General features: G+C 60.1%; 2 protein-coding genes across 7 annotated transcripts in view; one reads left to right on the top strand and one right to left on the bottom strand.

The window, feature by feature from the left end:
* The first annotated feature begins 5,207 nt into the window (after nt 1–5,207).
* On the top strand, nt 5,208–13,015 carry KLC3 (kinesin light chain 3). Of its 6 annotated transcripts, XM_039249779.1 has the most exons (12): nt 8,600–8,998; nt 9,396–9,626; nt 9,868–9,937; nt 10,248–10,467; nt 10,754–10,841; nt 10,924–11,025; nt 11,401–11,574; nt 12,047–12,137; nt 12,210–12,247; nt 12,341–12,447; nt 12,603–12,666; nt 12,776–12,942. In XM_039249779.1, exons 1-12 carry the CDS (start codon nt 8,741–8,743, stop codon nt 12,845–12,847), a joined length of 1,515 nt encoding a protein of 504 aa, XP_039105710.1. In that variant the 5' UTR covers nt 8,600–8,740; the 3' UTR covers nt 12,848–12,942. The 6 variants fall into 6 exon arrangements, with proteins under 6 accessions (XP_039105681.1, XP_039105688.1, XP_039105691.1 ...); XM_039249750.1 differs by lacking the exon at nt 12,341–12,447 and adding an exon at nt 5,208–5,304 and having other exon boundaries at nt 8,733–8,998; nt 12,047–12,247; nt 12,776–13,015; XM_039249757.1 differs by lacking the exon at nt 12,341–12,447 and adding an exon at nt 8,388–8,489 and having other exon boundaries at nt 8,733–8,998; nt 12,047–12,247; nt 12,776–13,015.
* A 3-nt stretch (nt 13,016–13,018) lies between these two features.
* Nucleotides 13,019–24,471, bottom strand: part of ERCC2 (ERCC excision repair 2, TFIIH core complex helicase subunit) — a 16,727-nt gene continuing 5,274 nt past the window's right edge. The window contains exons 6-23 of the mRNA XM_039249802.1: nt 23,539–23,655; nt 23,330–23,446; nt 23,019–23,142; nt 22,820–22,916; nt 22,514–22,647; nt 22,268–22,436; nt 20,547–20,665; nt 18,206–18,275; nt 18,053–18,122; nt 17,854–17,955; nt 16,523–16,586; nt 15,747–15,868; nt 14,464–14,556; nt 14,292–14,364; nt 13,984–14,054; nt 13,741–13,884; nt 13,477–13,620; nt 13,019–13,132 (exon numbers count right to left, since the gene is read on the bottom strand). Coding sequence (XP_039105733.1) covers nt 13,040–13,132; nt 13,477–13,620; nt 13,741–13,884; nt 13,984–14,054; nt 14,292–14,364; nt 14,464–14,556; nt 15,747–15,868; nt 16,523–16,586; nt 17,854–17,955; nt 18,053–18,122; nt 18,206–18,275; nt 20,547–20,665; nt 22,268–22,436; nt 22,514–22,647; nt 22,820–22,916; nt 23,019–23,142; nt 23,330–23,446; nt 23,539–23,655 — 1,923 coding nt within the window. The 3' untranslated portion in view covers nt 13,019–13,039. The remainder of the gene's footprint in view (nt 13,133–13,476; nt 13,621–13,740; nt 13,885–13,983; nt 14,055–14,291; nt 14,365–14,463; nt 14,557–15,746; nt 15,869–16,522; nt 16,587–17,853; nt 17,956–18,052; nt 18,123–18,205; nt 18,276–20,546; nt 20,666–22,267; nt 22,437–22,513; nt 22,648–22,819; nt 22,917–23,018; nt 23,143–23,329; nt 23,447–23,538; nt 23,656–24,471) is intronic.

Here is a 24,471-nt window from a genome sequence, read left to right as displayed (position 1 = left end):
ATGAAATAATATGCAGCTGATGGGGTGCCTGGGTGGCTCAGTCACTTAAGCATCAGACTTTAGTTCAGGTCATGATTTCGCAGTTCGTGAGTTCAAGCCCCACATCAGGATTTCTCCTGTTAGCGCAGAGCCTGCTTTGGGTCCTCTGTCTCGCTCTCTGCCCTCCTCCACTTGTTCACACACACACACTCTCTCTGTCTCTAAAAAATAAACAAACACTTTTTTAAAATTAAAGAAAAGAAAGAATATGCAGCTGTTAAAAAGAATAAAGGTAATCTAGGGGCGCCTGGGTGGCTCAGTCGGTTGAGCATCCAACTTCAGCTCAGGTCATGATCTCACTGTTCCCAAGTTCGGACCCCGCGTCAGGCTCTGTGCTGACAGCTCAGAACCTGGAGCCTGCTTCAGATTCTGTGTCTCCCTGGGGTGCCTGGGTGGCTCAGTAGGTTGAACTGATTCTGCATCTCCTTCTCTCTCTTCCCCTCCCCCGCCATGTTGTGACTCTCTCAAAAATAAATAAACATAGGGGCGCCTGGGGGGCTCAGTCGGTTAGGCATCTGACTTCGGCTCAGGTCATGATCTCGCTGTTCGTGGGTTCGAGCCCCACGTCGGGCTCTGTGCTGACAGCTCAGAGCCTGGAGCCTGTTTTGGATTCCGTGTCTCCCTCTCTCTCTCTGACCCTCCCCTGCTTACGCTCACTCTCTCTTTCAGAAATAAATAAAGCATTAACAATTTTTAAATAAATAAATAAATAAACATTTTTTAAAAAAGAATAAAGCTGATCTATAGGTCTGCTTTGAAACAATTGCTAACCATCTCATCCATTAGGCTGCTATGTGGATAGCATATCCATATGGTGGACAGCCAATAAACAACAGAAATTTTTTGCTCATAGTCCTGAAGTCTGGAAGTCTTAGATCAGGATGCCAGCTGGTCGGGTGAAGGTCCGTCTTCCAGAACACAAGACTCTTGTATCCTCACGTCGGAAGAACGATGCCTCCTAATACCATCCCTTAGGTATTAGGGTTAGGATTTCAACATAGGAAGCTGCAGGGAATACAAACATCGGCACCATAGCACCGAGATACATTGTGGCGGAAAATATGCATCTATTGACACAAAAATGCCGTGAAACACACCACACCAAAAATGCACTCACTTTAATTTTTTTATGTTTTTTGAGAGAGAAAGATCACGAGTGCGGGAGGGGCAGAGAGCGAGCTGGGGACAGAGGATCCGAAGCGGGCTTGGTGCTGACAGCAGAGAGCCCGATGCGAGGCCCGAACTCATGAACCGTGAGATCATGACCTGAGCCCAAGTCGGAGACTCACCCGAGTGAGCCACCCAGATGCCCCCAAATGCAGTCACTTTAAAACAGATGTGGGTTTGGCCGAGAGTTGGCTGATCTGGGCTGGGCTCAGCTGGAGGCGTGGGGAGGGGGGTGTCTGCCCCATATTGTTAAAAACAAGGCAACAGGCCCCAAATGGAGTCACTTATGCTAAGCCCCATGCCACTAAACTGAGACTTAAGATGGTGTCAGCTCTCCTAGAAATGGAACGTTAAACCGGTCAGTCAGGGATCACCTGATCGGCCTAGGAAGGTCACCCGCCTGATAGACCCCTGCGTCCCCTAAAGGAAAAGTAACCTCTGCAGTAATCAACCCACTTTTTTGCATAGTTTAAATTCCTTGTTCCCGCTGCCTCCTGCCTAAAAGGTCTTTGGTTTTGAACAGCGCCTCTGAGCTCCTTCCCAGCTGCTGGGTTGGATGCTGACCGGTTCAAGTGGATTTTTGCTCAAATAAACTTCTAAACTTTGTAACATGCCTCAGTTTACCGTTTTAACATCGTGGGGTGTGGGCCAAAGGGGGACAGCCACACAAGGGAAGCCTTTTCACGCCTATGTCGGTTGCAAAAGGAAACACTCTCCACCTCTTAAGGTCTAAGCTCAGACCTCAGCTGACTGTCACTCAGCCATTGGCCAAAGTAAGTCACATGACCACACCCAAAGTCATGTCCATCATTCAGCCTACCTCCAAGGGTGAAGTTCTTTTTGTGTTTTACTTAAATGGGCACTCACATACATCTACACACAATTCATCTGCGAGATAATTCTGGAAGGATATTAGAAACTGGTAATCATGTTTGCTTCTGGGATCAAAGAAAAATGAAGACTTACTTTTTCAGTCTATAGGTTTCTATGAATCTCTTTTCTGACAGTGCTTAATTTTTTTAATGTTTATTTAGTTTTGAGGGAGAGAGGGAGAGAGAAAGAGCCCAGGCAGGGGAGAGGCAGAGAGTGAGGGGGACAGAGGACCCGAAGCGGGCTTTGCACCAACAGCAGTGAGCCCAATGTGGGGCTCGAACTCACAAACCATGAGATTATAACCTGAACTGAAGTCGGATGCTCAACCAACTGGGCCACCCAAGTACTCTGACAGTGCTTAAGTTTTAAATTAAAAAGAAAGTGGTGCGTTTTTTAAAAACCCTGGCTGAAGGGGAGGGGCATGTGGCTGGCTCAGTCAAATAGAGCATCCAATTCTTGATCTCTGGGTTGTAAGTTTGAGTCCTGTGTTGGGTGTAAAGATTCCTTCAAAATAAAATCCTAGGGGCCTCTGGGTGGCTCAGTCAGTTAAGCATCAGATTTTGGCTCAGGTCATGATCTGTTTGTGAGTTCGAGCCCCATGTCGGGCTCTGTGCTGACAGCTCAGAGCCTGAAGCCTGCTTTGGATTCTGTGTCTCCCTCTCTCTGTTGCTCTCGGCCTCTCACTCTCTCTCTCTCAAGAAATGAATAAACATTAAAAAAAAAAAATGGGGCGCCTGGGTGGCTTAGTCGGTTAAGCGTCTGACTTTTGCTTAGGTCATGATCTCGCGGATCGTGGGTTCGAGCCCCGCATCGGGCTCTGTGCTGACTGCCAGCTCAGAGCCTGGAGCCTGTTTCAGAGTCTGTGTCTCCCTCTCTCTTTGACCCTCCCCTGTTCACGCTGTCTATCTCTCTCTCTCCTAGAAATAAAAAATTAAAAAAAAATTTTTTTTTTTAAAAAAAGATAAGACTAATAATAATGCCTATGGCAGCTGTATGGATTCAAGGGCTTTGTTACTCATTGGCTGTGTGATCTTGGGCAAGTCATTTGGCCTCTCTGTGCTTCATCTTCTTCACCTGTGAAATGGGGCTAATCATGGCACCTGCTCTATCAGGTTGGTGTCCATTCACAGAGTTGATTTACAAGACTTGGCATAGGGCCCGTCCTGGGCAAGAACTCAGAAACCCCAGCCCTCGCCGGTTCCTGCGCAAGTGGTTGGCCCAGGGCCCGCCTAAAGAAATGGGACCTTAGTTCACACTTTCTTCTTTCAGTCTTCGATCTCACTGAATCCTTACCACTCTATGGAGAGCATGATTGTTCAGGTTTATAAATGAGGAAATCGGCGCTCAGAAACATTGTTTGCTCCAGGTTACATGGAAGCGGCAAGACTAGAGTTTGAACTCAGACCTACCTGGCTCCAACTCCCCCGCCCCCCCCCACCACCACCACCTACATGGCCTCTTAGCAAGCCTAAGGCATATCCAGGACCTGATGTCAGTCCCCTGAGGCCACCCCAGTGAGGGGAGGGGGGAAGGGTTTGTCTGACTCTTTCTACCCTGTTCCTTAGAAATTCCTGGAGGGGGCGCCCGAGCGGCTCCGACTGTTAAGCATCCACTCGGTTTCCTCTCAGGTCGTGATCTTGTGGTTTCCTGAGTTCAAGCCCTGAGTCAGCCTCCCCAGCCAGCACAGAGCCTGCTTGGGAGTCTCTCCTTCTCCCTCTGCCCCTCCCTCTCTCGTTCTGCCTCTCTCAAAATAAATAAATAAACTTTTTTTTTTTTAAAAAAATATGAAACTAATTTAAAAGAGAGAGAGAGAGAAAAGAAAAGAAGTACCTGGAGAAGTTAGAGCGTGAACTTGAGCTTTATTTTCCGTTATTTAACCGAGTTATTCACCCAAGTGACTTCTCTGTGTTCAGCCTGTGCTGGGTAGCACTGGGGACACAGCGGTGACTGAGATGCTTTGGCCCGGCAGGTCCCCTCTTGGGGCTACATTTGAATATGGGGTATACACCTGTCCTCAAGACAGTGATGACCCAGAGAGGGCACGACTGAGATGTGGGAGCCCAGAAGGCTGCCGGATCCAGGAAGGAACGTCTCATCCGGCCTTGGGGATCCAAGAGGGCTTCCTGGAGGAGGGGTCATCTGCGCTGAGGTTCAGAACAAGGGAGCGGCTCAGAGGGAAGGTGCGGATCGGCGCTCTGGTCAGGAGCCTGGCTCACGGACCAGCAGCGCCCTCTTCTGGAGGCATCCTGTAGTGCAGCGACTGGGGTACTGCAGGAGTTTCGGAAAGCCTCGAATCAATCGAACCAAATTCGATGATGTGGAAGTCCTGTGGGCCCAGCTTTGGCCAATTTACGTTTCTAAGACTTGATTCATTCGGTCAACCGCTCAACAGATATTTATTGAGCACATACTTTGCACCAGGCTCTGCTCTAGTGCTGAAGATACAGTGCTGACAAGATAGAGTCCCTTCCATTTACGGACTCATTCAATCCTGCAGCCTTTGACTATCCCCGTTGTACAGGTTCAGAACATTGACACACAGAGTTTGAGTTACTTGTCCAAGGGCTTTGCAGCCAGTAGGCGCTGAGGTCAACTTTGAAACCGGAGCCCAGTTTTTAGCCATTACATTACCTCGCCAATCAGGTGATGAAACATAATAATGTGACGTAACGATACGTAAAATAATTCTAGGCCCCGAGAAGTTCTATGAACAAGATCACGCAGGGGAATGCGGTCGTGTTTTGACGAGAACGGTGTAATCTAGAAGGAGCAGTCACCGAAGGCCTCTGGGACGAAGCGGCCCTTGAGAAGCTACCAGACAAACGGACAGGGTCGTTGGGAAGAGAGGTCGGAGCAGGCACTGCAGGAAAGCCATCGGTCTGGGATCCAAAGTTTCCAAGACTGTAGCTTCGCTGAGACCCGGCTTTCCAGACACCAGCGCGCCGGGACCGTCCTCAGACCCGACGGGCCCTACAGCCTGCGGGTTCGGCCTGCGCGGTTCTGCGGCTCCCGCAGGGCCGGGACCGCGTGGCTCCAGGGGAGAGGGGCGGTGGGCGGGGCCGGCCTCACCTGCGGGGGCGGGGCTCCCGGCCGCCCCGCCCCTCGGAGGAGTCACCCTCGGCCCGAGACCCGGGGCGCAGCTGGGAGCGGCGGGGCGTGCGCCGTGTGCTGGACGCGGCCGGGCGCGCGGCGGCGGAGCGGGTCCCGGAGCCGTTCCGCGCTCAGGTGGGCGCCGAGGTGCCGGGCGGGGGCTTCGGGGACCACGAGGCTGGGGACGGGGGCGGAGGGCGAGGGCTGGGCCCGGCGCACGCTTGGGCCCGCCGGCCTGGCGACGGGGACGGGCCTTGGCGCCCCTGGACTCCCCCTGCCCCGCCCTGGGGCTCCCCCCCGGGGTCTGGAGGCCCAGCTGGGGCCGCACCCCTTCCCCCGTGCGCAGGTAAACAGGAGCGAAGACGGGGCGGGGCCTGAGGGGAGGGAGGGGGCCCTTGTGACGGGCTGGCGTGGTGGGGGGTGGGGGGAGCCCGGGTGCGCGGAGCTGGGCCGGGCTGGATGGCCAGGGGTGAGGTGTGCGGTTTAGGGGGCTGGCCATCACGGGGGCCTCCTGATACGGGTGTGTGTGTGGAGAGACGGGGTCCGCAGCTCAGGTGTGTGTGATGGTGTGCGAGGCTCAGGTGTGTGCGCCGTGGTGTCAGGCCGCGGGTGTGGGTGAGAAAGGGCGATGGCCGGGCGGGGTCGCCCGGAGAGGGCGCGGAGGGACCCCGTAAATGACGTGGAACTGTTACAGAGAGATGGAAACATGGGCGACCTCTGATGGTGTGTCTAATGCCGGGGGGATGGGGGCGGTGCGGGTATGAGGGGGGTCTTGCACTGTTTCTAGGATTAGGTGTGAAGGGGCGGGGCTGAGGGGCGGGGAGCTGGCTAATGGGGGACCCGCACGGATGTGTAGGGTGTCCCTGTGATCCTGTCGGCTGACAGGGCTGAGCGTGGGAAAGGGAGTGTGTCGTTCGGGGGTACTGAGTGTGGGAGCTGATGTGTGTCCAGGCACCGGTCCGTGTGGTGTGTCGCTGGGACTCTCGCTGTGGCTGACTGTGGGTGGCGCCTACAGAGCATTCAGCTCGTGTGAAATTCACGTGGGCAGCATGGTGGGAATAATGGTTGTGGTGGTCAGGCTGGCTCCCCGTGAACTTGGGTGATAGCGACTTTGTTTATGGGGCTCGTGTGTGAGGCGTGACACCGGCGGTACGAGAGAGACGCGGGTACCTGCACACACGTCCGCGTAGCGATTGATGGCGAGTGGGAGCCTTCAGTATAGAAAGTCCATGATTCGGTGACCCCTGTGTGTCTGAGTGTACACGATTGTGAGCACGTGCGTAGGCACCCACACCACTGGGCTGCTTACAACGGGCTAGCAGCTTGAGTGTGTGCCCGAGAGGGTGTACGCAGGACCACTTCCGCGTGTTTCCGCAGCCGTTTGTGCCCACAGTGGGCGCCCACTTGTGCCAGCACAACTGAATCTGAGTTCAGGGGTCATTTGCACGTCCGTGCTTGAAGCTCTGTATTTCGATGTGTGAATCGCTGGCTGGCCCAGCAAGGTGTGTGTGGGGGGAGGAGGAAGGTGGCAGGTCCACAGTGAGTCCCCGCAGTGCGTGCGTGTGTGTGCGTGCGCATGCGCGCACGCGTGCCTGGAGGAGACGATGGGCTAATTGAGAGTTAGCTGCTTGCCGACTTTACGAGTGTGAGAGAGAGAGAGGTCATGGGTAAAAGTGCGAGAGAGGAGGCTGAATGTGAGTTGGGATTTGCTTGTATCTTCACTACTGAGGGGGCAGAGTTTGTGTGTGTTGGCTTTTTTTCTTTTTTTTAAAACGTTTTAATGTTTATTTTTGAGAGAGAGAGAGGGAGCACAAGCCAGGGGAGGGGCAGAGAGAGAGAGGGAGACACAGGATCTGAAGCAAGATCCAGGCTCCGAGCTGTCAGCACAGAGCCCTATGCAGGGCTCGAACCATGGACCGTGAGATCATGACCTGAGCGGAAGTTAGATGCTTAAGCGACTGAGCCACCCAAGTGCCCCTGTTGGCTTTTACTTCTGAGAGGAAAACAGTGTGTGTTGGGTTGTAGTTGCACAAGGGGAGTGTGCATGTGTTGTTTCTGGAGTGTATGGGTGTGTGCCTGAGCTAGTGTGTTGCATTTGCTTTTTTTTTTTTTTTCCAAGTTTCTTTATTTTGAGTGTGACCTGGTGGGGGCAGATAGAAACCAAAGCAGGCTCCACGCTGTCAGCGCAGGGCTCGAACTCATGAACTGTGAGATCATGGCCTGAGCTGAAATCAGGAGTTGGGCACCCAACCCACTGAGCCACCCAGGCACCTCGCATTAGGTTTTTCTGAAAGGAAAATGTGGATGTGCGTGACTGTATTTTTATTTTTTAGAGGAGAAAGAGTGTGTCCGGCATATGTTGTATTTCTGAGAGAAGAATGTAGATTATGTTATATATATATAGTAATTTTTTAATGTTTATTTTTGAGAGAGAGAGAGAGAGAGAGAGCGGGGATGGGGGGCGTGGAGGGAGGAGCAGAGAGCGAGGGAGACAGATTCGGAAGCAGGCTCCAGGCTCTGAGCTGTCAGCACAGAGCCGGACGCGGGGCTCGAACTCATGAACCGTGAGATCATGCATGACCTGAGCCAAAGTTGGACGCTCACCTGACTGAGCCCCCCAGGCGCCACGTGTTATATTTTTAAGAAGGGGGTGTGCGTGCGTGTTGCGGTGTTTCTGAGAAACTACGTATTGTGCTGTATTTGAAAACAGTGCGTGTATTCCATTTCTGAGAGGAGCGTATTTAAGAAGGGTGTGCGTGTGTTGGGTTCTGTTTCTGGGAGGGGAATGTGGGTGCTGGTGTGTGAGGGCTCCGGAGGCCCCACTGGCTGTGTCACTGACTTTGTCACCCACATACAACCACGTGAACTGCCACACGTTACCATCTAGGCCTCAGACCGTGAGCTGTCACATGGCCAGTGTGACATCCATGGGCCGTGCCTGCCACACGTGTGTCCCAGCATGCCTTGCGCTGGCGGAGCCTGTCTGCGGTGGAGGGGTGGGGCCCCTGTTCCCTTGGGATCTGTCAGCATCTCAGGCCCCAGGAGCTGATACGCTCCCCCCACCGCGTTCCTGACCTTCCCCCCAATTCTAGAGGGCTCCTCTGCTTCCTGTGCCCCACCCCACCCCCAGTAGTCTGACTGGTTCCCAACAAAAACACCCTAAGAATGAGCTCATGGAGAAGCTGCCGCCTCCACACGCCCCGCCCCCCACGCCCCGCCGGGAGGGCGCCTCCGTCCGGGTCACATATAGCCCGGAGTTCTGGGCCAGGGTACCTGGGGCCCTAGGCGTGGAGGGGGCTGGCCGGGTGAGCTCAGGGCAGGTGAGAGGTCACGAGACCACTGTCGGCCCTCTTGGTGACTGCACACGGGGGTGTGGAGTTGCCCTCGGGGCAGGGTCCTGGGCTGAGGACAGGCAAAGCTAGACTCTGGGATGGGCGTGGGACAGGGAGCCGCTGGCGTGGGGGGAGGGCGCGGAGGCAGAGGGCCGGCCAGGGAGAGAGTCGGGAAGGGTGCTGCTGGCCGGCCCTGGCAGTGAGGGCTCCCCGATCCCTGCCGCCCCCCAGGAGCAGTGATGTCCGTGCAGGTGGCGGCCCCCGGAAACGCGGGGCTGGGCCCAGAGCGCCTGAGCCCCGAGGAGCTGGTGCGCCAGACCCGACAGGTGGCCCAGGGGTTGGAGGCGCTGCGGGCGGAGCACCATGGCCTGGCCAGGCACCTGGCTGAGGCCGTGGCAGGGCAGGGGCTGGGGGCCGGCCTGGAGCTGCTGGAAGAAAAGCAGCAGGTGGTGAGCCACGCGCTGGAGGCCATCGAGCTGGGACTGGGGGAGGCCCAGGTATGAGGGGACCGGTGGTCCCGCTTCCGGTGGGGGGAGGCTCGGAGCTGGGAGGAGGCCCAGGGACAGTGGAGGCAGGCGGGCGGGGGGAAGGCCTAGGCTGGAAACAGGGTCCCTGGGTGGGGCATTACCGGGTCCTTGTGTGTGACAGGGGCCCCTGAGCCAGATGGTGTCCACCTGCAGGACTTTGGTCCTAGGGAGGTTTTGGGGCTACGTGGGCAGGATGTGAGGCGTCCCCGCACCTCATTTATGTGCCTGGGTAAAATCACAAGGCTCCCTGGGGGTCACATGGAGGGGTCTCGGTACAATCTGGAGGGTCCTGGGTGGAACGGGGGTGCTCTGGCCCGACTGGAGACCCCGGGCTGGGCGCCGGCCCCTGCTGTCCAACCCCCTGCAGGTGCTGCTGGCCCTGTCGGCGCACGTGGGCTCCCTGGAGGCGGAGAAACAGCGGCTGCGGGCACAGGCCCGGCGACTGGCCCAGGAGAACGCGTGGCTGCGCGAGGAGCTGGAGGAGACGCAGCGGCGGCTGAGGGCCAGCGAGGAGGCCGTGGCCCAGCTGGAGGAGGAGAAGAGCCACCTGCAGTTCCTGGGGCAGCTGCGGCAGTACGACCCGCCCGCGGAGAGCCAGGTGCTGCGGGGCCGGCCCGATCCTCCTTAGGTACCCCCAGACCCGCACTCCCCGGGGAGCGGCCCCCCCCATGCCCTGAACCCTCAAAAGAAGCCCCCTGCCGCCCCCCCAGATCCTCCACAAGCCCTCAGGGAACTCCCTGAGGCTGCTGACTGCTACCCTCAAACCCTGCGATCCCGACCCTGGATTCTAAAACAGACTTCCCAGGCCTCATGACACCCCGCTCTCCTGTCCCCTGCAGCAGCCTGAATCCCCGCCACGCCGCGACAGCCTGGCCTCCCTGTTCCCCAGCGAGGAAGACAGCAGGCAAGGTGGGTGCAGGGGGCATGCGGTGGTGGGCACTCAGCCTCGGAGGATGAGGGGCCGTGAGCCCCCAGGGTGTCTGAGCAGGGACGTGGGCGCCGGGGCCCGAGGGTGGTGGCTGGCAGAGGGGGCTGGAAGCTGGAAACCAGCCCCCCCCACCCCCCGGCCCCTGCCAGGCAGACACCTGCAATCCCCATCTCAGATGTCATCCCAGTGGCCAGTCGGGCACCGCTGTAGCTCCAGGGGTACCTGTGTGCCCTTTCCTGGGGTGGGAAGGGTGGGAGGCCCACAGTGACTCGATAACCCCTCCCCCCGCAGGTCCTGAGGCAGCGGGGGCTGCGGCCGCTCAGCAGGGGGGCTACGAGATCCCAGCCCGCCTTCGCACCCTGCACAACCTCGTGATCCAGTACGCAGGGCAGGGTCGCTATGAAGTCGCCGTGCCCCTGTGCCGCCAGGCCTTGGAGGACCTGGAGCGGAGCTCGGGCCACTGCCACCCTGACGTGGCCACCATGCTCAATATCCTGGCGCTGGTGTACCGGTGAGGGGCCTGCTGCTGGGGTGCCGGGGCTGGCCGTCAGGGGTGTTGAGAGGGATCTGGGGAAGCCAGGCTAAGAGGGGCCCGAGAACGTGGGCAATAGAGACCCCAAGAGAGCAGGGAAGAGACAGGGCGCGGCCGGAGGCCTGGCAGCAATCTGGGGGTAAAGGGACCCTGTGCTAGACTCGGGAGGTGTGGAGACCCATTAGGGACCGCGGCGCCGCCCATGCTTGGTTCAGCCGCGTACTACCCGGCACAGCTGACCGCTCTGTCCCCGGGCCCCCCACAGGGACCAGAACAAGTACAAAGAGGCCACAGACCTTCTCCACGATGCCCTGCAGATCCGGGAGCAGACGCTGGGCCCCGAGCACCCCGCGGTGAGGAGGGGGAGGGGCTGCGTTAGGCCTGAGGGGTTGGGCCTCCCACCCCCCTGACCTGCCCCCGCCCTCACTGCCACAGGTGGCCGCCACCCTCAACAACCTGGCTGTGCTCTATGGGAAGCGTGGGCGTTACCGGGAGGCTGAGCCGCTGTGCCAGCGCGCCCTGGAGATCCGTGAGAAGGTGCTGCCCCCACCCCCGGGGTCCCCCGGCCCTTCCCCTCCATCCTGAGTCCCTGGCTCTCAGCTGTAACCCTGATGCTATGATGTCCTTGATATCTGGTGTCACAAGCACCCAGTTTGAGCCTAAATTACTCCATCGCATGACCCACTACCCTTGGCCTTCGGTGAGCTCCACCTGCTGTTAACTCTTGACTCTGCTCCTCTTTGTAAGTCACGGCATGTGTCCCCCACTGCTGCCCCCAAGCCGGTCCTGACCTTCCAATCCCATGGGACAGCCGGGACCTTGTGACCCTCCCCCCCCCTCATGTAACCCTCCCCGGTGATCCTGTAAACCTTACTTCCTGAGCCTGGCATCACATGGCCCTCCGACCCCTAGGTCCTGGGCTCCGACCACCCGGACGTGGCCAAGCAGCTCAACAACCTGGCCTTGCTCTGCCAGAACCAGGGCAAGTTCGAGGAGGTGGAGCAGCACTATGCCCGGGCCCTGAGCATTTATGAGGCCCTGGGGGGGCCCCACGACCAGAACGTGGCCAAGACCAAGAACAACCTGGTGAGGGCACTGCGGGGCCCAGGCCCAACCCGGGGCCGACTGCCCGGGGCCCTCTGGAGGGGCCCCCGTTGGCTCAAGGTGGGGGCTACCACAGGAGGCCTGCCTCGGCTGAGCCCACGGAGAAGGGGTCCGTAAGCCCGGGCCTCTGAGCCGGAGGGACGTGGAAGCATCAGGAAACCACGCAAGCTGGTGGGGCGAGAGGACACAGTCCAATATTTATTGAGCTTTAGACCCCTTTTCCGCACCCGCCCGGCCCCTCCCACTGCTGCCAGGGCTCTGGGAGGCAGGTGCTTTCTGCTCCGTTTTGCAAACAAGAAAACCAAGGCACAAAGAGGTTGTGTCGCTAGCCCAAGGCAGAGCAGGAGCTGGTCACGGGCCCCAGGTCATGAGGCGGGAGGCTGGGGGGGGGAGGGAGGACTGGCCGGGAAGCTCCAGATCGGCCTCGATCACCCAGGCCCTGCCCTCCCCGCAGGCCTCGGCCTACCTGAAGCAGAACAAGTACCAGCAAGCGGAGGAGCTCTACAAGGAGATCCTCCGCCGGGAGGCCCTGCCGGCGCCTCTGGGTGAGCCCCGCCCCCTGCCCCGCCCCCAGCCGGCCTCCACTGTCCCCACCGCACTGTCCGCCTCTGTTCTAGGAGCCCCCCGCACAGGCACAGCTGCTGACACAGACCAGGTGAGGCTGGGGGCTGGGCCTCGCTTCAGCCGCAGGGCTGTGGATGGGAGAGCAGGGGGGGGCTGACCCCGCTCCTCGGCACCCCCCCCCCAGACCCTGCGCCGCAGCAGCTCCTTCTCCAAGCTCCGTGAGTCCCTGCGGCGTGGAAGCGAGAAGCTGGTCTCCCGTCTGCGAGGCGAGGGGCTGGCCGGGGCCGCAGGGTGAGTGGCTCACGGGATTGGCAAAGGGCCCCGACGGCTGCGGCCTCTGCAACCCCCCCCCCCCGCCGCCCCCAAGAACTGTCCGTGGGTCCCAGCTCCTCTGCAAGAGTCCTGATGAGGCGTCGGCCACCCCAGGACTCACCCTCTTCTTCCAGAATGAAGAGAGCCATGTCGCTCAACATGCTGAATGTGGACGGTCCGAAGGCTGCAGGGACCCAGGTGAGGGTCACCGCAGCAAGGCTCGGGGCGGGAGGGACAGGCTAGCAAGGATGCTGGCGGGTTGGCCCTCGCGGCGACTGGAGCACAGCCTCGTCCTGCCTGCCCGTAGTTCACCGGCCAGCACCTGAGCGAGGCCGCTCGGAGCCTCAGCGCCAGCACCCAGGACCTGGGCCCCCGCTGAAGGTGACCAACCGCTGCAGCTTCTCAGGAAGAGGGGGGAGGCGCGGCCTTTCATCTCCCAGACCTGCTCCCCATTCTCCTCCTGCGATTAAAGGCTGTAGATTTGGAAGCCTGGAATGTGTGCCTTAGGCTCGCTGTAAGGATCAGGGGTGGCTTTGCGGCCGCCAGGACCCGGGGGGGCAGGGGGGTTGCGCTACAGCTGCTGCGCGATCTGCTCGATCTTCCGCAGCGTCTCCTCTGACTGCAGCTGCTCCAGGCTGAGCAGGGACAGGCCCAGCTGGTCCTCCTGGAGGGGACAAGGGGCAGGTCAGAGGCGATGGTACAGGATTCCCTGCCCCACCAGGACACGGGGACCCAAGACTCGAGAGCCAGTAACAACTGGAAGTGGCCCGACTGGGCGTACTGGGGCAGGACTTAGAAACACCCGTATGATGGAGAAGGGCCCAGCCCTGAGGTACTGAGGGGGGGAGATGGGAGCCAGCCAGCGTCCAAAACCAAGAACTGGCTCTTGCCCCCCACCCTGTGCCCCCAGTCCCAGGCCTCTCTGTGGAGGGCAGGCTTGGGGAGAAAATCAAGGGGCCTTCCTGGAAGAGGGGCTCAGCCCATGAGGACAGGCCACGTCCAGCTTACCCGGTGGAAGGGCTGTGCCATCTGCCTCAGGAAGTACTTGGCGACCTGGACACCCTCGTCCACCGTCAGGTTGAGGTTGGCGTCGGTGAGGTGCTCCTGGATCCAGCGGGGAAGCTTCCCTCGCTTGTCCGCCCGGGCGAACCGCTTATGGTGGGCGAGGGGCAAAGGGAAGACGTCAGGCCCCCAGGGGTGCGGGGAACCCCAGCCCTCCCTCCCCTCTGGAAGAGGGGGGCTCCCTGGCAGGAGAGGCCCCCGCACCCCCACCTTATCGGCAAAGACCATGAGACCGTAGTCTGTCTTGCCCCGGATGGCCCGACCCACACACTGGGCTGCGTGGCGCATGGCATCGAAGGTGAGGAAGTCGTTCTCTCGGATCTGGAACTGGTCCCGCAGGTACTCCAGCCGGGCCTGCCGGGGCTAGAGGGCAGAGCGGTGCCTTCCACACCCCACCAGCTCCGGGGGAGGCCCGAGGGGCCCTAACTTCCTAGCGCCCCCGAGGCTGCTCACCTTGAGAATGCGGCTCTGGGTGTAGACATAGGGAACACCGAACATGATGACAGCCCGCCCATAGTGGTGCACTGGGAGGGGGGAGACGAGACAAAAGAAGGGGGCGCGGGGTGACGAGAGGCCCGGGAGGTTGTGCTGTCTCAGGGAAGAGCACAGCTGCACCTAGGGCGCCACTGGGCGCCCGGGACAGAGGGAAGGGTGGATGTTGTCCCAGTGTGTCCAGGCATGAGGGGGGCGTCCCCTGGGGGACCAGGAGCAGCCAGAGCTCCACACCGACACCAGGGCAGAGGAAAGGCAAGTCCACTCACCAAAGTCAATTCCCTCGGACACTTTGCCTCGGGCCACTGAGAGCAGGATGGCTCCGCGGCCGTTCTCGCAGGCCTGTGGGGGAGGGAGGCCGAGACAAGAGCTGCGTGCCCCGGGGCGGCCTCCTCCAGGCCCCTTGCATGCAGTCCCCTGGGCCCCCACGCCCCTACCCACCTCCTGGTACTTCTCCAGGGCGACACTGGTCTCGGCCCCATCCTGTGTCTCAATGAAGAGCAGCTTGTTCCTCTGGATATTTTCCAGAATGCCCTAGGGAGGGATGGCAGGCAGGGGACTCAGGGCCCAGGCCCCCGGCTCTGCCCAGCTCCTGGGCACCAGCCCGTGGGCCAGCAGAGCCTCTGGAGGGAGGGAGGTGGTACAGGCCAGCCTCGCTCCTCATGGGAGGCTCTGTGAGGGGAGGCACCAATCCCCGCACCCCATCCCTCAAACAAGTGGGGGAGCCCTATGGCCCAAGGTGGCCAACTGGGACACTCTGGCCCCCAGCTGGTGGTTAGTGGAGAGGCTGATGTAGGTCAGGCAGAGCCCATCAGCACTGCCCAGAGATCTCCTGTGACTGCATTTAACCGGGGAGACCGAGCAAGGACAGCCACGGGGACAGACCAGAGGGTCCAGAAACGCACCCCCCACAAAGAAACGTCATTCGTACCATCCAGTAGGGAAGTGCTTTCCAGTAAATGGGGCCGTGGCAACTGGCTCTCCACACGGAAAGAAAGAACAACCTTGACCCTGACCTTACCCCATACACAAAGATGAATCTGAGGGACCTCACAGACCCAGACGTAAAGCTAAAACTATGAGGCGTCTACAAGAAACCCAGGAGACCGTCTTCGTGACCTTGGGGCAGGCAGAGTCTTCTTAAACAGGACCCGAAAGACACAGAGGATGTGGATTTGAGTGGTCGGCAACCACCTGCCCCACTGGGTGGAAAGCGCCCACGTGAGGACAAGGCTAAGGTCTCGGCCGAACTGATGAGGTCCCAACCCCAACCGCCACCCGCTCTGTTCCTTGGTGCTTGGATCTGCCCCGCTCTCTCCTCTCCCCCTCAGGAAGGGCCTGGCCTCACCCACCCTAGAGCCGGGCCACGGTGCGCCAGCAGAGAGGGCCCAGCTGTGCGAGCCCGGTTTCCAGAGTCCCATGACCTCACTCAGACACTGCCTAGAAGGGGCTCGGCTTTTTAACCTGGATGGGGGGGGGGGGNCCAGCAGAGAGGGCCCAGCTGTGCGAGCCCGGTTTCCAGAGTCCCATGACCTCACTCAGACACTGCCTAGAAGGGGCTCGGCTTTTTAACCTGGATTGGGGGGGGGGGCGGGGAGGGGAAGGCATGCACAAGGTTCCACACCCTGTCCTGTCACCTGTGATACACTGGCCACTTGGAAGGCAAACGAAGCCGACACACGGAGGAGGAGCAGGGCCCAGGGTGGGGGCAGGGGGATGCGTACCTGCTCGTACCAGGAAGCCACGGTGCTCTCCATGTACTGGTAGCTGGTGAAGAAGGCCACGATGCCATCGGGGACCACGGCGGACATCTCCAGCAGGAGGTTCCCGTAGTTCCGGATCACCGCTGGTGGGGAGGGGGGTCACAGGTCAGCCTCGGATGTCCTCTCCCCTCCCCGTTAGAGCACTTCTATCCAATGCCCTGGTTTGGTTTTTGGAAGTAGGTTCCACACGAACCTTTTTTTTTTTTTGGTAGGGTCCACTTGAACTCCCAACCCTGAGCCCAAAACCTGAGCTGAGATCAAGAGTTGGACGCTTAATCTCCGGAGCCACTCAGGCGCCCCTTTAGACCCTACCTTGAAGGTGGGGTTCCTAGAAACCCCGCTGAGGCCGCCTGCAGGGCTGTTCCCACACATGCCGCTTCTCTGCCCAGGCCCTTGGGAGGACTGTGCCCCACCCCTGAAGCCAGGTGTGACCACGTGACTCGCCCTACCCAGTGAAATGAGTGGAGTGGCGGGGAGTCACTTCCAGGGGGCGGGACACAGCCCGAACCCCAGGATCTCTCCGCCACATCGGAACGGCCGCCATTCTGGTCCCGCGGCCGAGGTGCGCAGGGCGCGGAGACCTGGGGCAGGCGTCCCCCAGCCGGCGTGGCAAGAAGCACCCTCCACGCTCAGCCGCTTTGACCTGGGGCTACTTGTTACTGCAGCGTGACTCAGCCTCCCAGTCCACCCCCCCCCCCCCCCCGCCAGCCCATGCAGACCCCCCGCGGGCAGCATACCGATATCCTCCCGGGTCTCAAACTTGGAGCTGATGGCCACCTGGTCGTTGCCCCGACCAATGATCTGGAGAGGGTGAGAGCCATTAGGATAAGCACCCAGCACAACAGCCGCTCCAACGTGGGCAGCCAGCTGATGCTCCGCTCAGCTGTTTACAGAGGCAACCACACTGAACGACCCCCCGGCTGCCCTGCGATCTGCCCCCCACAGAGGAGGGACCGAAGGCCCTGAGAAGGGGAGCTGCCTGCTGTCACGCGGCATATCAAGATCAGAGGCAGAACAGAACCCACCGTCCGGGTTGCTGGCCAGCAAGTACGTTCTACCGACCCCAGCCTCCAGGTGAATGTGTCACCACGACCTCGACAGCCCCCGTGCATCCCCCCTCCCTCGCAAGTCCACAAAACACGATGATGCAGTACGTGGTCGCCAGCAGTCCACAGCTCCCCAAGGGAAACTTCATGAGCAAAAAAATCCCTCCAAAAATGGCAGATGTGGGACTCTCGCACAAACACATCTGCTCCTACCTGAGTGTGTGCAGAGTCCTGGCCTATGTGCGTTACTTTGACATTTCAAAACGTTTTCCTGCTGTAACAGGACTTGGCGGGGGGAGGCGGGGGGCGGGCCAGGTCCCACTGGCAATGGGACATACCACCCAGCAAGTGCTTTGTTTTTAAAGTCTGGAAAAGTCTCTAAAATGCATCTGGTTGCAGCACCTGGGGGCTCAGTTGGTTAAGCATCTGACTCTCGATCTCAGCTCAGGTCACGATCTCACGGTTCGTGAGTTCAAGCCCTGCACTGGGCTCTGTGCTAGCAGTGCAGAGCCGGCTTGAGATTCTCCCCCCTCTCGCTTTCTCAAATAAAAAAAACAAAATACATCTGACCCCAGGGATTCAGACTGAGGGGACTGAGGATTCAGTCCTGAAGGGATTCAGTAAGGGACTAAAGGCCCATGTTCAGATACCCCTTTACAAGGAAACTGAACAAGGGTCACTCACCAAGGTTACAGCCAGATGGTGGACAAGGCAAGGCCACATGAACCAAGATGTTGACCGAGTGCCCTGGGCCGCACTAGTGTTTTATGCCCATTATCTCACTATCCCCTCCAGGAGCCTGGGACATCAGAGAGGAATGCATTCCATTTTACAGATTAGAAACTGAGGCTTGGAGAGTCCTACCCACAGGGAAAAGTAGCACCAAGACCAGGCGCGTCTGAATCCAGAATCTGTGCCCTCAGCCATAAAACTCTCCTGCCTGAGCCACAGAGGGAAGAGATGGAGGAAAGGTGGCCCTTGTCCCCATCTCCCCTGCCCCGGCACCACCCTCTCCCACGCACCATAGGGCAGAGGCACACCCGGGCCAGCGTCATGGTAAAGGTTGCCATGGTGACAGGGTGGAAGTCCAGAATCTTGGGGTAGATGTCCAGTGGGGACAGCGTCTGTAGTGGGCACAGCAGGCACGACCTGAGCAGGACTGGGCGGAAACCAGGAACCCACCGTGGATGGCTGGGGACGGTGGGGGGAAAGGGTCCTCACCCCGGATGTGATGATGACAGACTGGAAGCGCTCGAACACGGGTTTGATGGCCAGCGAGGCGTCCATGCAGCTGCAGGAAGCAGGAGAGGGCAGTGAGGGCCACGCTGGGGCCCTGGGGCCTGTCCTCACCCCCACGCCGGGCTTGGGGCTCACCTGAAGTGCAGGATGGGGTTGGCAATGGTGGGGGTCCTGTCGTCAAAGGGCTCAATGATGATGGTGAAACCTAGGAGCCAGTGAGATTCCAGGTCACCAGTTGTAGCCACGCCCCCTGGCCCGCCCTCCTCCCCTCAGTGACCAGGACCACTGACACTTTGTCCCAGCTGAAGACCCAGGCACCCAGAGTCCAAAGGACACCCCAGCCTGCCCGCTCCTCCCAGGGCTGACACCCCACTCAGCATCATGAACAGAGAGCACCAAAGGTGCACCCCTGACTTCCCGGGGCCACGAGAAGCCAGCCCATCACTCAAGCCACAGCCTGGAGCCCTCCCCAAGACCTTTCTATCTAAGCCACCAGGCTGCTCAGCTCTGCCTCCAAAGCCCACTCTTCCCACCCCCTCCCCAACTGCTGTCTCTGCCTGGACCACTGCACTCACCACCTCACCAGGCTTCCAGTGCCCACCCTGCTCCCTTCCCAGCAGCCAGAGACCCTGTGAAATCCTAAGTCAGGTCATACCCCTGCCCTGCCCAGAAGTCCCATACAGCCCCCCACACCCCTCCCAGGGGCCCAAATTGTCTGGGACCCTGCCACACTGACGCCATCCCCTCTTTGCTCACAGGCCTCCTACTTCACTTTTAAAACCACCGGGCTCACTCTGCCCCAGGGCCTTTGCACTTGCTGGCCCCACAAGTCTGAAAAGATTCCCAAGGCGGCTAGTTCCATTTGGTCATTTGGGACTCGGCTCAAATGTCAGCGCCTCAGGCCTTCCCTGACTGCCCGAGCCGCCGCTGGCATGCTCCAACATGGCAACATTTTTGTTTCTCATGACAACTATCCCTTTTTAGAATTATCTCATTTGAGTCTTGGCTACCCGTCTTTCTCTTCTAGGACATCAATTCCAGATCGGCCCCATGAGGTCCTTCTTGACTCCTGTCACCTCCCCAATGCTAAGAACTGGGAAGTGCCAGGTACCAAGGTTTCACCCACAGTGCAGAGCCTGCTTGGGATTCTCTCTCCCCCTCTCTCCTTTCCTCTCTCCTGTCTGTGCGTGCACACACACTCTAAAAAAAGTCTGGGCGCCTGGGTGGCTTAGTCGGTTAAGTGTCCGACTTTCGCTTAGGTCATGATCTCGCAGTTCGTGGGTTCGAGCCCCGCGTCAGGTTCTGTGCTGACTGCCAGCTCAGAGCCTGGAGCCTGTTTCAGAGTCTGTGACTCCCTCTCTCTCTGACCCTCCCCTGCTCACACTGTCTCTCTCTCCCCTAGAAATAAATAAAACATTAAAAAAAATTGTAAAAAAAAAAAAAAAGTCAAGTTCTCTGTGCCCAGCCCTGTACTGGGGCCACAGCGGGAACCTAGACAGCTCTGGCCCTACCCTTTCAGGACTCACGGTCTGATGATGGGGACACACTCCTGTCCCCAGCGAGTGACCAGAATAGACAGGGCTGGGAGGGCTGGGACAGGGGAGACCAGAGGAGGGGGGTCTGACACAGCCTGGGGTCAGTGAAGGGCTTCCTGGAACAGGACATCTTTCACCAGATAAGAACTGAAGGATGAGGAGCAGATAGTTGGGGGCTGAGGAACATCGGGCAAGATGTTCTGGGACATTGGTGGAGAGGAGAGAGGGGGGAGGAGAGAGGGGGGAGGGAGGGGGAGGAAGGAAGATGGGGTGGGGGAAGGACACAGAAGAAAGCCTATAGTGGGACTTACTGCTACTGAGGCGTGCTGGGGGTGGGGGGGTGTGAATAGGCGCTGCACCCGGCCCTGCAGCGGCAGGTGTCAGGGGCCTGACCTGGTTTCGGGGACAGAGTAGTAATCCCTGGGGATCAGCTTAACAGGTGCTGACCAGTAAAGGCTCCACACAGGAACACCTCCCCTCTCCCCAGCGAGCGCTTGGCTCCTTACTCCCCACGCCCCTGCCTCGCTGCCCCCACCCCAGGCGCCAGCCCCTCCCATGCTTCCCCAGGTCCCCACCCTCCCTTGCTCAGAACTCACCATGGCTCCTGACTTCCCGGCAACAGAAGGGCCGAGACTTACCACACCCGACAGTGTGAGGGACCCCACAGAGTTTCTCTGGCCTCATCCCCCATCCCTACTCCGCTCTGCAGCTGGAAAATGCGCACCTGAGCACGAGGCTTGCTAACCCAAGAACTATCCTGGATCCTCACTGCACTCGAAATAAAGCCCAGGCTCCCAAGCCCAGGCCTCCAGGGCCCCAGAAGCCCGAGTCCCACAGACAGCCCTCTGGACTGTGCTGGGCTCTGGGTTCTGGCTGCCGAGGCGGGGGCGGGGGCGGGGGCGGGGCAGTGGGGGGGCGGGGGCAGGAGAGGACGAGCTTACCCTTGGCATAGGTGCTGACGAGGGTGGCGAAGTTAGCGAGGAGGGTGAGGGGAGAGAAGTCGGAAAGGTCGGCGATCTCCAGGGTGTGCAGGAGGGAGCGGAGCCGTTCGGCACAGAACCTGGCGGAGGCCAGACGGGCTCAGGGTGGCGGCGGAGGGCGGACAGGACCGGCGAGCCCCTGCGCCCTCGCCACAAGCAGTCACACGTCAGTCTCCCCAGGTGACCGGGTGCTCCATGAGGACCGAGGCCAGGGCTGCTTCAGTTGCCTCTGCGTCCCCACATCATGCAGAGAGGTCGTACAGTCCTGAGCCATGCGGTCACACGTCACACACGGCCACACAGCCTCATACTGGCTCTTGGTCAGAAGAGGAGAGCCAGGGCCACACCCAGAGTCCCAGTCACAACCCGAATCCTGCACGGCCGCAGGCACACTCACACCCGGGACCTGGCACGCCGCTCCTGTCACACTGGGCCACCGTGGTAGCACATCCAGGCATCAGAGTCCCGCATACTCCGAGGACAATCTCGCACACACTGTGACCAGCACGCACGCACACACGAGGCCACCCGGTCACCTGGCCGATGGTCGGGCTTGAGGCCGTCACCCCTCAAGAGCAGGTCATGGAGCGGGAACGCCTGGCCTCGGAGCCATGCAGTCAGAGCTTCAGAACCTGTCTCCGAATGCCATCTGCCCCAAGTGTGTCATCTGCACGCCCCATCCCAGCCGGCCCGGGTGCCCCTTTGAGCTCCCCCATCCCTGCAGGGCTCACCCTGGTCATCCCAGCCTGGGGACTCACGGAGCCACCCCGAGGGCTGCCCCAGACCCTCAGAGGCAGGGCAGCCAGGGGCTTCGGAGCCTTACGGGCCTGGCTTCACACAAGTGGCCCACGAGGTGCTGAGCAACCCCGGGCAATGGCTCCCCTCTCCTCCCTCCCGCCCCGGACCACACTGTTCTCTGCAGTGCAAGGGTGCCATCCTGAGCTCCCACAAGACGCAGAAGGGAAAGTGCTCAGCTCGTCATCAGTGCTCAGAACAGGGTAAGTGACTTCTGTCACCACTCTTTCATTTCACCACCACAGAAACCCGGGAGTGAAGGTGATGCCCCCCCCCCCATTGAACAAAGGAGGAAACAGGTTCAGAGAAGACCTGAGAAGACCCGTTCCTTCAAAACAGCCAAGGAAAAGTACAGAAGGCCCCACCCCACTCCCAGGTCCGTTCTCTGCCTATTCTGTGCTGGAGAGACTGACCCCCGCCAGACTGGCGGAGGCGGGGGGGGGGGGGGGGGGGGGGGGGGGGGGGGGGGGGGGGGAGGGTTCCTGCCGTCAGGCTTTTGGGGGACAAGGAGAAGCCCCAGGAAGAGACGGGTCCAGGAGACCCGAGTTTCCCCCCAGCTCTCACCCCACTGGGGCGCTACAGGAGCCCCGTCCAGGGCCATCCGTCCCCTGCCCCCATGGCGTCAGGTAGAAATTCCTGAGCCTTACAAGTGCCCCAAGATCCCTGTCAGACCCCCTGCCCTTCCTGCTTCCATCAAGCTGAGTAAGCCACCTGCTGCTTACCAGTGTCCTGCCCAACACAGGGACGCAGGGCCAGCCCGAGCTCCCCGTGGGTCCACCGGGTCTGCCGGAACGCCACCGCGCATGCTCAACGCACATGCTCACTCTACACCCATCCCTTACTGCCGGCACCGGCCCGGGTCGCCCCAAGCCCCTGCGGGGCCCCACCTGAGGGGCTTGCGCTGGATGCACACGCGCTGGGCCAGGCCGCTCAGGAAGGCGGGGGGGCTCTCCTGCACCACGTGCTGCACCCGCAGCCGCCACTTGACGTACTCCAGCAACCGCCGGAGGAAGCCCAGGAAGTGCTCGGCCGTGCGGATGGAGCCGGGGACCGCCTCTGCGGGGAGACAGGGTCAGCCACCATGGGGCGGGGGCGCGATGGGGCGCAGGCGCAGCGGGGCACGGGCGGCTCACCCTGCAGCACCTCGTCGGGGAGCACGGGGTTGGCCAGGTGGGCATCGGTCTCCCGGGCGGCACTGGCCTCCCGCAGCCCCTCCACCAGGCGCCGGTACTCGTCCCGCAGGCGCTGCTCATCGGTCTCCTTGATCCTGTGGTGGAGGCAGGGGGATCGGGTGTGGGCAGAGTGGGAGGCATGTGAGGGACATCTGGGGGGACACTGGGACAGAGCCGGTGTCCCTGGGAGTATGTCAGGCAGAACACGGAGCCCGGGGGCCGCGGGGGGCCAGACGGCAGGGGCAGGGTGGGCGGCGGGTCCCCCACCTGAGCACCGTCTTCTGCAAGGTCTCCAGGTTGCCCTGGCACCGGTCCAGGGTCCGGCGCGTGATGTTAACGCTCATGGAGTCGATGCAGACGTTGTCTAGAGGAGAGGCGGGGAGGGCGGGGAGGGCGGAGCTCAGGCAACGGGCGCAGCAGCGGCCGGCCGAGGGGCCGACCTGGTCCTCCGCCCCTCCCGACTCACCGATGTTGTGTGCCTCGTCGAAGACCACGACTGCCTTCCGGGCCAGCTCCTTGGAGACCAGCTCCGCAATCTTGGGGTCCAAGAGGTAGTGGTAGCTGTAAACCACCACATTGGCGTGCAGGATCTAGGGGTGAGGAGGGCAGGGTCACCCCCGCTAGCGCCAGCCAGAGCTCCCTCGCGGGCCCACAGAGGCAAGGCCAGGCAAGCCGGACCCGGACAAGGTACAAACATGAGCTGATGGATAGACAGACTGACAGGCTGGCCGTAGCCCACACCCCTGCCCCTCCGCCCGGCCCCCTGGGTCTTCTCACCGAATATCGGGCAAGGAAATAGGGGCACCAGCCCTGGCGCCGCCCCAGGGCCTTCAGGTCATCCAGGTTGTAGATGCCAGCGGGGAGGGGCACCTGGCGCCCGTGGACGTCAAACTCCTGGGAGTGAGAGGGTAAGAGGGGTCAGGGAGGTCGGCCGTCGCAGCCGTCTTCCCCGCTGCCCGCCCTCCCTCAGCCCTTTGGGCGGGCACCTCGTAGAAGCGGCAGTGGGGCAGGCTGGGGTCCTGCTGGTACTGCGCCCGCACGTAGGAGGCCGTGAGGCTGTGGCATTTCCCATCGACGTCTTTCCCAAAGCGCAGGGGCATCACCTGGGAGCAGGGGGCATGCTAGCACCCAGAAGCGTGAGCATTCCTCTCCCCTGGGGCTCTGTCCCCACCAGCTAGGTAGCATGGGGGGCTGGCCTGCCCGTCTTGAGATGAAAATCAGGAATCGTGGGGAAACTTGAACCTCAACTTGTTTCATTATTAAACAGTGAAGACACTTGGGAACTTAACCGAGGAGGTGTAAGAGCAGGGCAACTGTTAGACTCTTACACTGACCTTGGGATTGGGAGCTCGAACCCCGCGTTGGGCGTAGAAATTACTTAAAATCTTGGGGCACATGGGCGGCTCAGTCAGTTAAGCATCTGACTTTAGCTGAGGTCATGATCTCACAGTTCATGAGTTCGAACCCCGCATTGGGCTCTGCACCAACAGTGCAGAATCTGCCTGGGATTCTCTCTCTTTCCCTCTCTCTGCCCCTCCCCTACCTGTATATTCGTGTGCGCTTTCTTTCTCTCACTCAAAATAGATAAACTTTAAAAAGTAATAAAACGGGGGGCGCCTGGGTGGCTTAGTCGGTTAAGCGTCCGACTTTCGCTTGGGTCATGATCTCGCGGTTCGTGGGTTCGAGCCCCGCGTCGGGCTCTGTGCTGACTGCCAGCTCAGAGCCTGGAGCCTGTTTCAGAGCCTCCCTCTCTCTCTGACCCTCCCCTGCTCACGCTGTCTCTCTCTCTCTCCTAGAAATAAATAAAAAAACATTAAAAAAATAATAATAATAATAAAATGGGTGCCTGGGTGGCTCAGTCAGTTGGGCGTCCAACTTCGGCTAAGGTCATGATCTCACAGTCTATGAGTTCGAGCCCC

This window comes from Hyaena hyaena, unplaced genomic scaffold (genome assembly GCF_003009895.1).
Source record: "Hyaena hyaena isolate Hyena2069 unplaced genomic scaffold, ASM300989v1 scaffold_9, whole genome shotgun sequence".
NCBI classification, from domain to species: Eukaryota; Metazoa; Chordata; class Mammalia; order Carnivora; family Hyaenidae; genus Hyaena; species Hyaena hyaena.
The sequence above is the reverse complement of the archived record's forward strand: the minus strand, read 5'-3'. Positions and strand labels throughout refer to the sequence as shown.

Coding starts and splice junctions, on each gene's coding strand:
- KLC3 (XM_039249750.1), top strand. CDS start 8,741: ATGTCCGTGCAGGTGGCGGCCCCCGGAAACGCGGGGCTGGGCCCAGAG. Junction 8,999..9,395: donor TGGGACTGGGGGAGGCCCAG/GTATGAGGGGAC, acceptor AACCCCCTGCAG/GTGCTGCTGGCCCTGTCGGC. Junction 12,248..12,602: donor CAGCTGCTGACACAGACCAG/GTGAGGCTGGGG, acceptor CTCTTCTTCCAG/AATGAAGAGAGCCATGTCGC.